At 39.8% G+C, this 17,761-nt stretch overlaps 1 protein-coding gene across 2 annotated transcripts in view; it reads right to left on the reverse strand.

Annotated features, from left to right (window-relative positions):
- The window catches only part of UBE2E3 (ubiquitin conjugating enzyme E2 E3), a 57,355-nt gene that overhangs the window by 38,290 nt on the left and 1,304 nt on the right, over window positions 1–17,761 (reverse strand). For both annotated transcript variants that reach the window (XM_032114702.1, XM_032114703.1), the window contains exons 2-3: window positions 17,399–17,601; window positions 15,184–15,234 (exon numbers count right to left, since the gene is read on the reverse strand). In XM_032114702.1, coding sequence (XP_031970593.1) covers window positions 15,184–15,234; window positions 17,399–17,592 — 245 coding nt within the window. In that variant the 5' untranslated portion in view covers window positions 17,593–17,601. The remainder of the gene's footprint in view (window positions 1–15,183; window positions 15,235–17,398; window positions 17,602–17,761) is intronic.

Consider the following 17,761-nt stretch of genomic DNA (forward strand, 5'->3'; position numbering starts at 1 on the left):
GACAAGAATAGCTGTTTGGAAGACAAAGTCTAGGTTTTCTAGTGTTTCACTGCACGTTTTATTAAATAACCTAAGGACACAACAAACAAAACAAATGTAGCAAATGAAGACATGGTTTTAAATTAACACCCAACAGCTATATAAAGGCTCCTATAAATGCACTCCATCAAATCAACATGCTGACATCAATTGCATTTCCTTCATTTCCTTCTTCAGTAAAGGACTTGAAAGCCAATACACTGTCAGCCCTCAGTCCATTCATTCCCTAACCTCCCACAAAGTGTAGGTACTTCATGATCTAAAATTACGCTTATATAAAAGAAGGCGAGCTTTAGGCTCTGTTACAGGAAAACCCCTAAGAAGAGTTCACTTCCTAATCTTAGTCTAAACTCAACCACATTAAAGACATATTCAAATAAAGAAATTGCATGTGTAGCTTCCCCAATCAGAAGGTGCAGTGCATCAAGAGAGCTTACAAAAAGTGTAAGAAGCCACTTGTAGATCCATTCGCACCAGTGATATCTAGAAGACAACTGCACAGCTCTCCATAACATCAGTACCAGTGAACCACAACTGACTTGAGGGATACTTTTGTAAATGATCCCCTGTACTAAGTATCAAAGAAACAGAGGAAGAACTTTCAAGACATTAAAACAGGATCTCTTAAATGTAAATAATTTCTTTTCTCAAACAGAAGTATCAAAGTGCTCTAAACATGCAGATTTCCCCAGAACAAACTCCCTATCCACCTCAAACAACCAACACAGACTTCCAAATCCAACAACCAGAGCAAACTGGCATTACCATACTGGGCCAAAATGAAGATTCAGCATCAATACTTGACTTCATACTAAAACCAGTACAACTGCAATAATTACATAATCTACTTTTACAATATTATCTTTAATGGCAGTGATAGTAACTTCATTAAGTGTCAGTAAAGGAAATGGAAACGCTTAAAGATGAGGTCAAAACACGCACTTTTGGCTGCTTCCTCAGAAGATGCATCAAATACGTTATTCATGTCTCAGGAAGAGCAGACTCTTGAGGGTAGCTGCAGCCCCCAAAAGAAAAACGAAATCATGACATGCATTTTTCTGACCCACAGATTAGAAGAAGCATAAGGGGACAATTGCAAGAATAAATTAGTTGACCCTCATCTGAAAATTTCATACAATTGCATGAATAAATGGCAACATTAGTGAAATATATTAAAGAAGTATAGTCTTTAATTTTTTTTGTCCCCAATATTGCAGCAGACACACAGGCATATTATTCCATAGGCTCTGTCAAGTGGTATTTTAGGGGCAGCTGAAACAAGGTCAATTCACACTCCCTTCAGAAAAGCATTTAATCACACACACAGTTTCCTGAGAAAGGTGAGAAAGGTGTGCTTTCTCTGACTCAGGGCCACAAAGCAGAAAAGCAGTAATTAAAAATGTAGAAACAAAAGAGTAATGAAGAGAAGTAAGTCCCAGTTACTTAACATACCTCATATACTTGTCCCTTGCCCAAATACCCTACGAAATCTCAGCAAAAATAGAGTTTTTTCATGGATCTTGTAACCGGCCTGACTGTGCACAGACAGTTATGTAAAGAGTTTTATGGAATTAAATTGCAATGAAAAAGTAAATTTTCATATAGATTAGGAGAAAGTAGGATGGAAAACTGGTTTAGGACAAGAAACAAACACACTTAAGTAGCTTTGCAGTATGAGAACAAAACTGTCAGGAAGAAAAGGAAAGACTGAGTAACACAGATGCAGAGGAATACTACAAGTAGGTAGTTTATTTACACCTACCAGGGAATCAGAGAGTGTTTCTCATTATGGCTATATTAACTCCAATCAACCTTTGGCCACTAGTAATCAGCTGTAATTGCAAAAGAAAATTTGGAAATAAAAGGAATGATAGTAAAACTTTTTAATCTTCTGCTGCATGGAGTAGTAGCTGTAAAAAGGTGTATCCCAGTATAATGCAGAGCACTAATCCTCCCCACAAAGCAGAATACCCTGAAGTAGATAATAACATTCTCTGCAAAGTAAATCCTCTCTTTATTTATACCCTTGCACAGTTTCCAAGTGTTTACATTTATTCAGTAAGCCAAAAAATTACTCACTTATTTTTTCACTATATTTAACATATAGAAGAACAGCAAAGCTCTGAGCACCTGGACCATAATTAAATCTATAATTCATACAGCAGCATGAAGACTAATACATAAATTAACTCTTCTTGCCAGAAGAATTAATAATATCAGGAGCAATTTACTGCAGATTCCAAAAATGAGAATAGAAAGGTTTTATAGTAAAGCTTCCATCTTTCAAACTTCCCTTAGGAAAATCTTTTTCCCCAATTTTCTATTCCAGTGGTGATCCAGACTCCAACATTAAAACTTTAGAGGCTAGAAAAAAGTTCAGAGAAGCTACAGAGAGATTGAGAGGTGCAGTGCCCATCAGCACGGTCACTGGAGCTCCAGGCAGAGCACAGCCGCACCAGCAGCACACTGGGCCCAGCACTGTTCCTTGCCAGGAGAAAGAGGTGCCCTGGCTTAGTGCTGCACTGCTGGCTCTGGAGCACAGCCAGGGTGCCCTAGGAACACGTTCACTCCTAATGGAGCCTTCAGCCTCTCGAGAGCACATGCAGCTGGTGCAATTTCAAACTGCACCCAACATACTGCAGTTTATCCACCCACCCTAAGACAGAACGGCACAATGGGATGTTTCTGTGTCCTGCTCTGCATCCAGACTGGATAAAAGCCAGTCTCTGGCTTGCACCTAGCTAAGAGACTGTAGTTACACACTCCAGCAGTGCCAGGATGACTCATGGTGCTTTGCACTCTGCCAGATGACTTTGAAGGGAACAGAGAGCTGCATATGGAAAGCACAAGCAGACGTAGCACAGCATCTCTCAGGCGCTCTTGTCAAGCATTCATTGCTTATGGCATCTACTGCAAAGCTAACCAGAACTGACCCCTCAGTTTGTGATCAGCAACCGACTTCAGAAAAAGATCAACAGAATTACTTTCAGAAATAATATTCAGTGCACTGCATGGACTGCTACTGCACAATTTATTGTTGCTTTCTTTTTTTTTTTTTTTTCATTCAGGCTTCAAAAGTCAATGCTCTTTCAAAGTTAACAAACATGGAACTCTTCCATGCATAAATGGATTTGGACTAAGACCTGGGGCAATACAGTGTCTCATGATTACCTGCTCTTCACACACTTTCAAGAAGCAGAAAACCAAAGTGATATTTCTATTGGTGCAGCAATTTTTTTTCAAAGAGCACTCTTATCTTCCCACCTCCTGAAACCAGCTGCTATCACACTGGGGGGAACGTGTCATCTTTACTGGAAAGATCCCCAGCCTGGATGGATGATTTTAGTGGGGAGGTATCCAGCTTATCTCAGGTATAGGGAGAGATGTGTTCACTGTCATTCCTGTCTCCTTACTCCCATGTTTGAAAACAAAAAGAGAGTGCAAGCACAGCTGAGTCTGACAATCCAGATAAGAGATTTTATTTATATTTATTTTTCCAAGGTCAGAATCTGGGAGTAAAGAAAAATTAAGCACACCAACTTGCATTTGTCAGAAAAAAAGCAGAGTTACCAAAACCTCTCTTACAGTCCTTCCTGAATGAAAACTAGGCTGTAGGTGTCTACAGCACAAATGTACGGCCCACAGAGAAATTCAGAGGCAATGGAAACAGCATAAATAGCATCCAGAAGGATGAAAAGTCATTTATCAGAGTAGTACAGCTCACATCTCTATTTCCTCCATCCCTGACCCCCTCCTCTCTAATTTCTAGTAAGGCACACTGGTCATTGTAAAGAATTTTGCCCAGAATGCCCTTTATATCTGGGAGACCCACATGGTGCTCAGCCTACAGTAGCTGTTTTAGTATCAACAGCCACCACTGTTTGCCTTCTAACTGATAGGAAATTATTTCGCTCCTTCTATTCTTAAAACAAAAAAACCCAAGCAGGTTTAACAGAAAACAAAGACTTTAAATAATGCTAGTCTGTGGTATTACCATGAAAAATAAACCAAACAAAATACTTTAAAGTCAAATGCTTTCACTGCATTTGTTTTCAGAGAACCTCAAAAGTAACTGATTTCTCCACATATGGATCTATTTAAGGTTTGTTACTCTGTATTATCAAACAAATCACTGCTTTGTTTTGATGATGTCCCTTTCACTTCAGACACTTGATTCTCTTCTAAAAAAGCAAGTTGTGGTGTGTTTGTTCTGGTATGACCAAGTACACCACCTGGAATTCTGGCTTATAAAAAAAAAAGGAAGAAGCAAACCAAACTCGAAATACACAGCAGCCAGGTTGCTACTGCAACTCTTCCCACTACCTCAGCAATCCAAGACTCTGCAGAGGAAGGGGATTGTGGAGCTAGGCACTACCTGGCTGTATAAAACTTGTATGGGTACCGTACAAAATCTCTACTCCAGACAAGAAACACTTTTGCAGCCACTGACTGTGCCTCAAATAGTTTATCATGTGAAGACCACTCTCTCAGATTAATGTTTAATCATACTTGTAGAATTTTAGGTTCTATAGTATTTCTACCTTTTACATAAGAATCTGTATCACTCAAGCAATGCTTAAGGTGCAGTAGGCTGTGCTGTGTAACTTAGATCATTTGAATTTGCTTCCATATGAATATAGTCTTAGAGTGTTCAGTGCAAGTTGATTTCAGACTCTTAAGACCTCTCTTTGCATTAGCTTTATAGAAATCAAACCAAAACTCATAATATTCCTTTTAAGTCCAAAGCTCTGAACAGAAAACCAGGTATTTGCATATGGGTGTTGTTTCTCTGAGCCCTCAGGGTGTCTGTAGAGGGAGAGGTTGCTAAATCTGTAATGTCCAACCACAGCTTCTGCCATTGGTATTAATGAAGTAGATACAGATAAGCCCCAGGTTATCTAAGAACAAGTTAGGACAAGCACTATGCACAATGACAACACAGAGCTCTGTGTCAACTAACCATCACTGCACCACTTCACTTGCCCCTCAGATCCTCCAGCCTGGATGAAGTCTTTGATGTTAGGATACCAGGGGGAAGGACAAACACCAGCTAAAGTATTAGCAAAGCCCAGGCAGTGAACACACAGTAGACAGGTCCTTTGTCAGAAAAGGTGTATTTGGGCAGGAATCTGCCCAGTCTGCCACAAAAGCAGCCTTCACAGCAAGAACCACCATCTCAGCTGAACATCTCTCCTATTGCATAGCTACTGATATATTGAAACACTTCCCCAAAACCCACTCTGCTCAAAGCATTTACTGTGTAAACGCTTTACTGAAATCACAAACAAAAATAGCTTTCTCCTGCTAACCTTCCCTTACAGAAAGGAAAACACCCATGTTTCCATTTGTCCAATGAAATCTGACCAGCTCTACTGATTCACTCTGTCACATTTTGGTGACTTTCATGTCTCAGCTTCAGAGTGAAGTGATAACCTGCGTTCAAACCTAAACCACCTCACTGCAGCTCCAAGCTCAATGAACTGAGCCAGCACTGCTTGAGAACCCTTGGCTTTCTACAGCACCATACTGCTAATCCAGTCACAGGGTGGCCTGCGTGCTGGGCACAGCTACCTTTGCTCAAGCTATGTTAAACAAGCACCCAAAAGGCAGGCTGGCTGTGCACTGAATGAGTACCTTAATTTGCTTACTGATTTCCAGCCCTGCCACTGAAGCTACATGAAGGGTTTCTGGCAAGGGAGGAACTCACCTCCAAGACAATTTGTTGTGAATCCCTGAGGCTGGCCTTCAGCTTTGCCGTCTGTTCTTTGACTTTGCTGGCTACTTTCCCAGCGCCTGCACCCTTCTTCATGCCTCAGAGAGGAACTACTCAAGTTTATAGCAGCATTAACTCATCAGCTGGAAACCTGCCAGGCTGCTTACATTTTCACTACAATCGTCTGAGTTCTGATTCTAGAGGGTGCTTCGAGACAGGATCCATGGTCACAGACAGTACTATGCAACTGCTTTCTGATGTGCTTGGATCCATTTGGGGCGCTGTGCAAGATGCATTAGTGCTTGCATATCTACTGCAAACTGCCTCTGTGAAAGGAAAAAAAATGCCCCTTGCCTTTGTTTAGCTCAGAGTTGGAGATACTCATGTGCCTGTGGAACAAACACAGAGAATCCAAGCACAGAGCACATGAATTATCAAAAATCAAGATCTACTGCACAGCCAGTGCTATTTGTTTCTCACAAAGGTGACACACTTCTGGAGAACTGAAGACATGTGACTAGTTTATTTCTAGTTGGCAGAAGGTGACAACTTTGTGCAATTAAAGTAGGATTAGGTAAAAAATTAAAACAAAGCCAAAATTGGGGGGAGGGGGGGAGGGGAGAGGAGGGAGACAAAGTGGAATAATAAATCAACAGAAAAATCACAAGACATTTGCTTTTTTTGACTGACAACAGGACAAAATCTGTGCACCTCCAGTGACTTTTTTAATAAATGTTGCTGCTGCTTGGAATCATAGTACCTGTATATGCTCCAGGATGATCACACTACAAAACCCTGACTAAAATACAGTCTTTAAATGAAGTGAAAATCACTTCCCCACAAGCTTTCCTTTAGCATTATCATTTAAATCCAGTATAAAAGCTAGTTTGGTCAAACTGATCTTTAAGAGGTCACTTAGTCTATTTCCTGCTTGAAGTAGAATCAACTGTATCTAAACTGCTCCTGTCAGCCATTTGTTTCTTAAAAACCTCTGGCAAAGCAGACCCACCACCTTTTGCATGCTGTCTTTATGTCTGGGTACATCGATATTAGGTCTTCATTATGGCAATTGAAGTTGCTTTCCTTAACTACCAACTCTGGACTAGCAACAATCACCTTATTTCCTCTGCAGCAACTTTCTTCTATATCCAAAGATCTTTTCCTTTCTTTCCTCCTTCCTTCAAAGCACATAATCCTCAAAGTGGTTACATCTATTGTGAGGAACTGCTCCTCATCCAGTCTTTTTTTCCCCATGGATTTGTGCAGCTGATTATGCCTACTAAAGCGCTGTACCTTGCAGTTCTCATTATTAAATTATATGGTATTTTTAAGGTCACTTCCCATATTTGCCCCCATCATTTAGCAATCTACTCCTGTCCTCCAATGTGCCTACAACCCCTTCCTCCCCACTGTTAACTCCAAATGCAGTATTTATATGCTCTAGGCCAGTATCCTCATCAATAAGGAAAAGATCAATTACTAGGGACTGTCAGATGGTCCTCTACAGATTCTTCCAGCCTGAAAGTGACTCACTGCTAACTACAGGTCACTTCGGTGTTTCATCAAAAAAATCCTTTTTTTTTTTACCCCTCCTTTGTTTCTGAAAGCAATGCTTACAATGGTAGTTTAATCATTGTCAACTAAACTTGTATCTGAGCTCCTAAAAGGTCTGGCCAGTCTGTTCTACAGTAAGTGCTATAAAATTAACAACTGCTTCAGCCACAGTTCTGAACTAGGTAACAGTATAGTGCACTCTCTGCACAGGGAAAATTAATCCAAATTAACACAAGCAGGCTAGGACTCATTTATCACCAGCAGTTACTGGCTCAAAGTAAGGCATCAAGGTAAAGTAACAGCATAGTTCCTGGTACACATGTCCCTGTCCGAGATGGCAGCTAGATATCCTTGCTCCTGCCTACCCAGCCCTGAACTCAGAAGATATGCTCAAGGTATTTTTCATGATCTGTGTATTACCTGTCTCAGAATGTTCCATATCTATGCAAACCCGAGTTACACTAGCTCCAGGAAATCTGCACACGAGTTTTATAGGAAGTAGTTAATTTTACATAGAGGGTTTAGTGCAGTTTAGCTGATTCTCTTGTATTTACACTTTGTTAAATTGAATTTGAAATAGGTGTCCCAAGTCTGTAATAGTAAAGAAACTGATATACAGAGACAAGTCAGTCTGAGGGGGAAGCATTTAGTGCTAGGACCTTGCCACACATACTGTTCACCACAAACTAAGTATGACAGGCTGGCAGTGGTGAGCAATGCACAGTTTGAATGTAAAAAGAAAAAAATATATATACGTGGCATATTTTAGTCAGTTTTATCACAGAGCCTGAAGGGCCTGTACAGTTATACAAATGGATATCCAAAAAGCAGATTTGTCCTTAAGTCTAAGAGCCATTACTTGGCATTTTTTTACAAATTTCTGCACAACAATGCCTAAAGAATTGTTTAAAAAACTGGTCTGTCAGGCTTTTCTATTGTTCCCAGATAAAACTTAAGACATAATGGGCATCAGTTCTTTAACACCAGCAGCTGAATCAAAAATGTTTGAACTATTTCTGCAACTTTGAAGTAGATAGACAACCATAATTTTTTTTTTTTAATTTTGACAGTAGTGCTATTGAAAACTAGTGAAATATCTATATAATCTTTGGACTAGCACACAGACACTTCAGAGCAGGTAGGACAGTACTGTGGACACTGCTCACACAGTGTCAAACCTGCAAATCTGCAGGCATGAAAACTTACTCCCATAAGTAGGTATGTTGATTTGTGTTGCATAACCCTCTCTTAATTATGCCACTGAGAATACTTGCATGAGAAATTCACTGTGTGGGGGCTGATAAAAAACCTTGGTTTATAGCTTCCAAGAGGTCAATACTAGCAGAGGGGAAAAAAACCCCAAAGCTTGAGGCATTTTGAGTTAGTGGATCTGTCATCTAGTCTCAACTGAAAATAAAGTAATTTAAATATTCTCACAATTCAAAATGCTCAGGAGTTACACAATCTTTCACTATTGCATTTGTTTAATAAAATTAAATTAAATAACAGGGCACTCTAGCTCTACTTAACACTTAAACGTTTTACTGAAATGCCTTTCTAAATTTGCATCCTCCCTCTTCCTTAAGCAGCTTCACTGACTGCCAGCAAATTAGGTAAAAGCCATTCTGCAACATAAAGGTTATTACTACACCTGGACAGAAATACAAAAATACCAAGACTTCTGACTGCTGTGCTAATTTATACCACTCTTTCCTACTCTGACCTGGACTACAGCCTCCTGGTTAGAAAAAAGGAGGGAAGAACAAAAATGGAAGAAAACACTCAGGAGAAATGATTCTAGGTAAATGAGAGATGGACAATAGTAACAAGTAGAATTTCAATATTCATTTGAGAATTACTTCAAGCATGTTTTTACAGGAGCCATGAACCCTCTTCATTGTATTTTTTTAACAGTAAACTTCTATATAGAGAAGGAAGTGTTAAAAATAATAGTGTGGGTTTGTATTCATGGCACCTTTCTGCAAACTTCAGCTTTCTTTTCATATAGAATGCATTTATTGCACTCAGTGGTGACAAAGTGCTGGGCAGGGAGAGACAATAAAACAAAACGCATAATGTCAGTGTCAGAAGATACATTATCAAGTAGAGTTTGGGTGACTTTTTAAAAATTTTGCTCATTCAGCTTCACCACAAGCACTTATGTACATACTCTTAACGTAACTATCTTTTACATACCTTAATCAACTTCTCTTCTATAGGGGACCATTTAGTGTTCACAACTGGGTTTTCACTGCAGAGGTGAAAACCAGAAAAACTGACCATTTTATTTTGTCACTGAGATTCAGTACTTAGTAACATGAAGACATTTGCCCAACAAGAAACTAACAGAATAAACACAGAACTGGAGAACTTACACTGATCTGAAAAGTCAACAGCTTGAGTGGAAAAAAAAAACATACACATGTGAAGATGGGCACACACTTGTGAAACTGTGTAGAGGCCTGCTATTTGACTGCATGCAAAATATTCTTTCTCCTCCTGATTTCATAAAAGCAACAGAATGCCTGGTTTTGACAAAGGGGAGATGGAAACTTACTACATTTGAGAGACAAAGGAATGGATTGACTTATTCATGTCCTGGTGCGTGTGGCAAAAAGCTTTGTGTGAACAATGCCTACTCTGAGAGGAGAGAGGAAAAATCCAGCAGAGTTCATTTGAATCACCTATTTAAACCATTTAAACGAACTTGGATGATGTTTTTTCCTTTTTTTTTTTTTTTAACACCCCTCCCTGGGGAGCATGACAGAGTAATCACATGAATGTGCTTCACTTTCTGACTGGAGCAGTCACCTCCGTGGCAGAACTGGAGCAAACCACAGCTGTGCAGTAACATCTTCAACAGGCACAACTGTTTGCAGAGTAAACATTTGCCTATAACCTTACTGTAGACAGAGTATGTTAACAAAAGGAATGCTCCCACAAGCTCAACTGCAGCACCTTCCTCACAAACACAAGGCTGCATTAGCTCAAATCCTGCACTACCTCTGCACGTGGACGAGCCTGCACCACCAGCACAATTGTTCATTGCTCCTCATTGTTTCAGACAGCTCAACTGAAAGAGCTTAAATTGCTGCTCTGAAGAATAACTTCACAATATTGCTTTAAACACACACTGCAGTGCTTCCACACTGATGGAATAACAAGCACAGTCCGACAGTTACAAACATCTGGATTCATGGGTCCATAACTGAAGCAGTAATAGTGTTCACCTGCCGGGGTTTTGCAGGCATTCTTCTTTGTGTCAAACTCCAGACCCTGGCACTGGCAACACTGCAGTGTAGAATTAGCCCAAGATGTGGCAGTAATGAAAGGGACAAATGCAGTTCTTAGGAAGCAGAAGAATCCTGTATTAAAACAAACCCCCTACATGTCTTGCTTTCATTTGTTCTTAGTCCCCATACTTTGGAGTGTTATTTTAAAATAAATAATTTCAAAATGAGCTACTCATAAACCATCAACCTCCTTGCAAGTCTAAGAGAGGCTACAAACAGCAAAATCATCAACTGCTACCTTTTGTTGTACTGCTCAAGAAATCACATTAGTACATATTAGCATACCAGGCCTAAAAATAAATAGGAATCAATACAGTAATCCCTATTAAGGAAAATTATTCCAACAGACCTATAAAGTCAGGCACTCACTGGCTACAGGATGAGAGAGCAGGGAGTTTTTGGGATGATCCAAACAGCTCTCCCTTAGTAATAAGCCCCATTTCCCAGAAGGTACAAAGAAAGCAAGTTGTTTCTCTGACCAGTACTCCAAGGCATGTGTTTTGTCTGGCCTTTCCTCTTTACTTTTTTCTTTTTAACCACTTGCTTTCAAATATCTACTTTTTAATTTAACAAAGAGAAGAGTTTAAAGCCAATTTACAGTACAGAATACAAAAGACTTACATTCTCCCGCCTGCCTGGGAAAGATACACTATTTCAACTCACCACTTTTTAAACCACATGAATTAAGCTCTGAGTGAATACACTATATCTGGTGTTTGCGTTCATTTTCTGCCAAGTTTATACTAAAGTGGATTTGTTGTAAAACGGGCTGTAAACTATAAACTAAGCTGACATGAGTCTTATTAAATTGTACTTCAAAAACTTTTCCACAAAGAAGAACAATGGTCAGTTTAGGAATGGAAATGAGGAAAAGGGAGCAAAGAAAACTGGTACACATTTTTGTTATTGTAGATCATCAGGGCAACCAGGAACAGCTAAAGGAAGCTGCTATAAATCACAGCACCCCTGGGAACAGCCCCACTTGTGCCAGCCCTAAAATCCAGGAAATACAATGAGCATTGGAGCTAGCAGTGCTCTGCTCCACCTGAGCTGCAGCCTCCAAGTTGGGCAGGTCACAACAGCAGCCTCAGACATAACCTTAACTACAGAGCAGTGACCTCTGATCCAAACAGTTTTATGCTATGAGCTGAAAATAGTTATTCCAGATATGTCAAACCTATTTAAGAGCATCTCTGCGGCCCAGACTTACCATGCACTACATACAAAATCTTTGCAGCATTTACCTGAGAGTCTGTAACAGTGGGGTTTGGCACACTTCCATACCTTGAAGTATGTATAAGTGCTTGGCCATGGCTTGAAACTGAGCTGCCTAGGAGCAATAGGGCCAAGATCTTTTTAGCTTTGCTTTATGCTATTAAAAGCACAAAAGAAATTAAATACAGCACGCTGCACCAAGTAGCACAGCTTTGAGTTAAGCCAGCAAAAGCAAGAAAAAATGGAATCAGATACCTGTGTCCTCAGTTTACCTATGTATCCTAGTGCTATGGTGTATGTTGGACAGAAATTGACTTGTTTCAGGCTTTTCTGTTGAACAGGAGAAAACCTGAGTAGAAAGCAGCACTTAATTTTTCTCCAACATCTTTAGTGGCCTAAGACTGAATTTAATTTTATTGCTTTTGATGTTTTATCTTTCTTGACGATCACACCAAAATCACAGGAATTTAGTACTATTGCATGTTAAAGAGTAAAGCTATCAGCACGAACATATTAAGTTCTATAGTTGGTACCCCCAAGATGCAGCTCATATTCACTGCTCACAAACATGACAGCATGATACGTGACAACATGATTTTTTCAACAGTTCATTGTCCAATTAACAGAATCAGAAATCAATCTTTACTGTTGAGACAGGCAAGCAAAAAACTACCGTTTAGTCAGTTTCACTGTGCCTGTCATCCTGCCATCCCAGTGCCTAAAACAGAAGTTAACGTGCAGCCCAGGCCTGCTCAGCACACCCAGGAATGGGGCTTTCTTTGGGGCTCTGGGATTTTTATAAAGCAGGTGTTATAGCAATAGATGTGACTGGAGGAAAAATAACTGCTGGGGCAATCTACACTTCTTTTGCATGAGAATCACAGTGCAGCCAGTCAGTGTCATTTTAGAGTAGCTAAATCAGCCTTCGGTCACTCCCATGGGGTGACTCTGGGCAGTTGCACTGGCAGGTGAGAAGTGGCAGTGTTTAACATGATATGAGAGAGGTCAACATAATCTTCAGTATCTGTACTCTATCCTGGTAAAGTAATGTTTAATGTTTTACATGTGCCATTACTGCATTTTAAAAATTGCTAATTTTTCATTACTTATGTAACTGAGTAACCAGAAGGACTATCAGCATCCAAGAGCATTAGTTGCCTGATGTATTCTTGTGAAGCTTGCAACATGTGGACTGCAAATGATAAGGGTGGGCTCTAGAACTGGAGGAGAAACAACTGTGCACGAAAAACTGTTTTTGGGAGAACACAGACACAAGGCTTTTATTTTTAAAGCACATACTAATATGTCTAAGTTATACAGGCTTTTAAATGTTTTGGGGTTTTTTTTACAAATTCTTTTTCTTTCACAAGAAATGTAGTAAGTAGAATTCTGCTGCTTGTTGCATGACGAGCAATGCAGAGGTATCATCAGTCTGCTGTGTTGGTCTGTAGCCTAATCTGTGCTACTACACCCTACTGTCAACTGTTTCTGCACATAACACACAGCTGCATTTACCTCTTCTACCAGAAAGGTTACTTCTAACAAGTCAGTTTCAGCAGAACAGTAAATACTTTGGGCACTGAAACTCTGTTCAAATTGTTCATTATGAAAACCCAGATCTTCTGTTACAGAAGCTTCTCTTTAAATATTTTTTTTTATTTTGCAAAAGGTAAAAATGCACTCATCATAAAGTCGTTACTGAGTAAATCCACTAAATTCCTCTTAAAAATACCTATGGGAACAGAAGCATTGACTTCCTCACTGGCAAAAAATAACCTATTTTCCTACTCTCTGTAGGAAAGAAACTTGAATAATTTTAGACACATTGGGGTGTTTTCATCATTCTCAACAGAATTCCTGGCATCGGACTGCACCAGCTCACAAGCAAAATGATCTCTTGCGCTAATATGAGAGGAACATGATTTCCCAAGGAGCCGAGTATCAGACAGTACTGCAGAGTGTGAACGCGGAAGCTTCTCTTTCTAAAAGCTGTAACTTGCTGTACCCGAAACTGCTACAATTATCTTTTTGGCAACTGTAAGCAGCGTCAGTGTTCTATTTCATTTAAATACTTTCTCTTCTACCATGCCCCTTTGATGGTCCAAATATAAAGTGCAGGACTAACACAGAACTAGATCGCAGTGATTTATTAAAACTTATCTAAAGCAGTTATTTAAAACCAAACCAAAACCACCTCCCCACAAAAAAACCCCTCAAACAAACAAAAAACCAAAAGAAACAGACTGCTCTCTCAAAAGAGCTCCCCTTTACTGAAGGGGGAGAGCCACCGACCAACCCTGCATGCAAATACATCACACTGCCATAGGCAATCTACAGCACAGTCCTCAGGACAAGACGCCTTCGCCACAAATTCAATAAAACACTGCTCTGGTTTAGCCCCTGCACTCATGGATTAGTGAGATAGAAGAAAGCTCATATTTTAGCAAATTCACAAAACACCCACCAAACCTTTCCAACTATTCAAAAGCCAAACAACTCCAACACAGAAAGCATTTCCAGCATTTCTTTAAAAACGTACATGGCTCACTGTTACACGAGTTATTAAGATACCCTCCAGTCAGAAATCTTACTGAGACGCCTCAAATGAAAGCAACATTATTTAAATTTAGCTTTACTGCAGATGTGAACACTGGATGCACATAGCTAATGAGAATTTTTATGCATCCTTTAAACAAAAGTAAAACATGCAAAAGATATAAAGAAATCAACTAACTGTGCTACTGTCTAACTTTTTTACAGATCCAGTGCTCCAGTTCCAAACCATCACTTTAAGACTAAATCACTCAGTCTTCCACGCTTAACATTTCATTTTCTAAAACCTAACAGAAGTGCCTCCCAAGCTGGGAACTTCCCTAAAAATATTCTTTATCAAGAGACTACAACTTTGACCAACAGACACGTATATTTAGAGGCAATACTTCAGTTTATGTGTTAAACAACACACTAAGAGAAAGCATATAAAAATCACACACGGTTCTTTACTTCAGCATGAAAAGATCACTCTATAAACTCAGCACTCAAAAACCCAGTTCAAACTACATGCAGACGTTCAGTTGAAAGCTTCAGCGTATTTTGACGTTCATATAATTAATGTTTCACAAAGGCAGTGACCTGCTATGAACAACAAACTGAATAGATTTTACTGTGTACATCAATCACTAATGACTACACCTCCAACATGCAGACAAAATATCAAACTTCAGTTTCAAACGTTTTTTATGCTTGTTCAATCTGCTGTATGCAATTTCTGTCTAACAGTCACCTGTCGTAAACACTAAGTTTCCCTTTTGTTAACCTGAGCACATTAATTTCCTACCACCGAACACAATTTAAGAAGCCATTACATACCTGCAGTTAGGAGGAGGATCAAGGGTTATTTCAGCTAGCTCCTTCTGGATTCTGTTGGTGAAATGAGAACAGACACAAAGCATTTGAGATAGTCTATAGAATAAATCAGGGAATTACACTGCCCTCTACCACCATGCAGTTAAATGCAAGATTGGCTTTGCCTTCAGTAATGCTAACATGGCTGCTTCCTCTTTGTTCTCAGAGGCATAACCCAAATCCCACAGCTGAGAAACTTTGCAGCTTTTTTCCTGCTCCACACTGTATGTAAACAGAACACTTACAGCTGAGTTGGGTAGAAATTTCCCACAACTATTCAGAAAAGTAACTCTTTTTCACATCCGAGCACTTTTTACTAGGGAGATTTTCTTTTCAAGCTAATATGCAAATGAGGCGGGGGGGGGGGAGCCTGCACAGGCAGATTTGACAATGACTTTAAACCAGAGCTACAGGACCTGTGACTGAGGCTCAAGTGAACTGCGCTGGCAGCAGACACACTCTTTTCACAATATTTTACCTACTACTTTGCAGTATGTTTAAAAAGTGGATTTGCAGATCTGCCAGGCTGTCTCTGTTACTGGAATAATCTCTCTGGATCAACTTTGCTTCTCTTCATACCTTCTGCTGCCTTTCTCCCGCAACCTTATACAGTAGCTGTATTTACATGATAAAAAGTGATACAATAACTTGAAATAATCTGTGCTTAGCTTTACTCTATCCCAGCCATTCACAAGGAGTTAAGATCTGAAAAATGAGTACTGAAAACTTCCTGTCAATTTAAGTTTATTCAGGTATATGAGAGGTGCAATTTCAAAATACACATGTTAAACTTCTCTTAAAAATATCGAGTAAGACTTCTCTTCACAAAAGGACCCATATGAGCAATACTGTGAATTTCATGCAAAATAGCAGGTGTTAACATATGAGCTAGCAGAAACTGCTCTGGAGGTCCTTGCACGAATATCAATAAGTTCAGTCAGCCTGCTGAACTATCTGAGATGCATGGAATTAGACTTGCAACTATTAAGGGAAATAAAGACAAGATGGGAAAACTCAGTTCCAAAACCCCGTATCTCAGGCTTGTCAAATAAAGACAAGTAACAACAAATTACAAAGGCTACATAGCAAAACTTTTTTTTCTTTAGCCAGTCCTATTTCAAAGGATTTCCTTATCAATCTCAAAAGTCACCAAAGCCACCCAGTCATTCTCTGCAACAATTTTAACATATTTCAAAAAGAATTTACTTATTTCAAGTCAAATACAAAATTACTAAAGTGTTCCTAAAAGTGAGAGCTACAGCACTCACGCTGAATAAGCAAAATTTGAAGCTACTACAGCTATTTTACAACTTTTCTTGCTACAGGATATGTGTAAATATTTGCAAAGAAAAGCAACTCCAAAGAAAGGACTGGAAAGTTATGCTTCATCTCCAAAGACTGATGGAATTAAAGACTTTAAAGTTTGAGTATTTCACACAGCTGATCTTTGAGAAATTTACCAGAGTACACATCTTGAGAGTCAGACTGCCAATAACCTTATATGCAAATGAAAGTGCAACCAATGTAACTAAACAAGGTTTCTGAAGATTCTCATATTTAAAGGTAGAGGCTACCTGTAGAACGTGATGGTTTAAATCCACAGATCCTAAGGGAGAAAACTCACCTAAGTTTCTCCCGAGAGAATTGCAGAATGAACCCATTCCTTTGGGGTGTGTAAGGCTCTCCTGTGCAGCATCATGAAAAGCTCTCATAAGGCCCAGAGAAGCCACTGGGGTTTTTATGACTTCTTTAATTAGACAGCATTGCCTGTCATCAGTCTACAGACCATAATAAAATACTCCAGGAGGACTCCACCCTATACCCTAATCAGACATGGAAACCTAACTCAGAAAAAAAGTGCCAAAGCTGTCTCACGCATTTTTGCAAATACAAAACGCATCTAGGTGTCCCCCTCCCAGTCAGCCTGTAAGTTACCAAACTCTGTAACAACTCCTCAAAAGACATAGGACATGTCTGTGTAAGTGTTACCCCAACAAGACTTGGATTAATTAAGGCACTGCTTCTGCTTAGCAGGCCCCTGTATTACCAAAGTTTATCATTCACTCCCTTCCACACAGCTTTACAAGCAGAATCCCTCTGCCCTGACAAGTGCAGTGCAGGTACGGTGACTCCAAACACTGTGTAAAAATACCGCAGGATGTTTCACTCTTCCCTTTACCTTTTTGCACTAGTAGATAGCTTAGCAGTAGTTTTGCTGGATAGTTTGGTGTTTTTCTTCTGCTGGGTGGCAGAGGGTTTTCGCTCTTCTTGCTCTTCAGGTTCAGGTGCAGGCGGATCCCTCTGATCAGCATCTGAACTACCACTGCTGGTACTTGGACTTTCATCGTCTGACCTCTGCCTATCACTGGACATCGTGGGGAACTTTTTGGGGAAGGAAAAGAGGCAGAGTTAATACAACAGGAAGGACTCTCTCTGGTCATTCCCCAAGTTCCACTGACCTCTGCCTATCACTGGACATCATGCAGAACTTTTCTGGGGAAGAGGCAGAGTTCGTACAACAGGCAGGACTCTCTCTTGGCAT

This window comes from Corvus moneduloides, chromosome 7 (genome assembly GCF_009650955.1).
Source record: "Corvus moneduloides isolate bCorMon1 chromosome 7, bCorMon1.pri, whole genome shotgun sequence".
NCBI classification, from domain to species: Eukaryota; Metazoa; Chordata; class Aves; order Passeriformes; family Corvidae; genus Corvus; species Corvus moneduloides.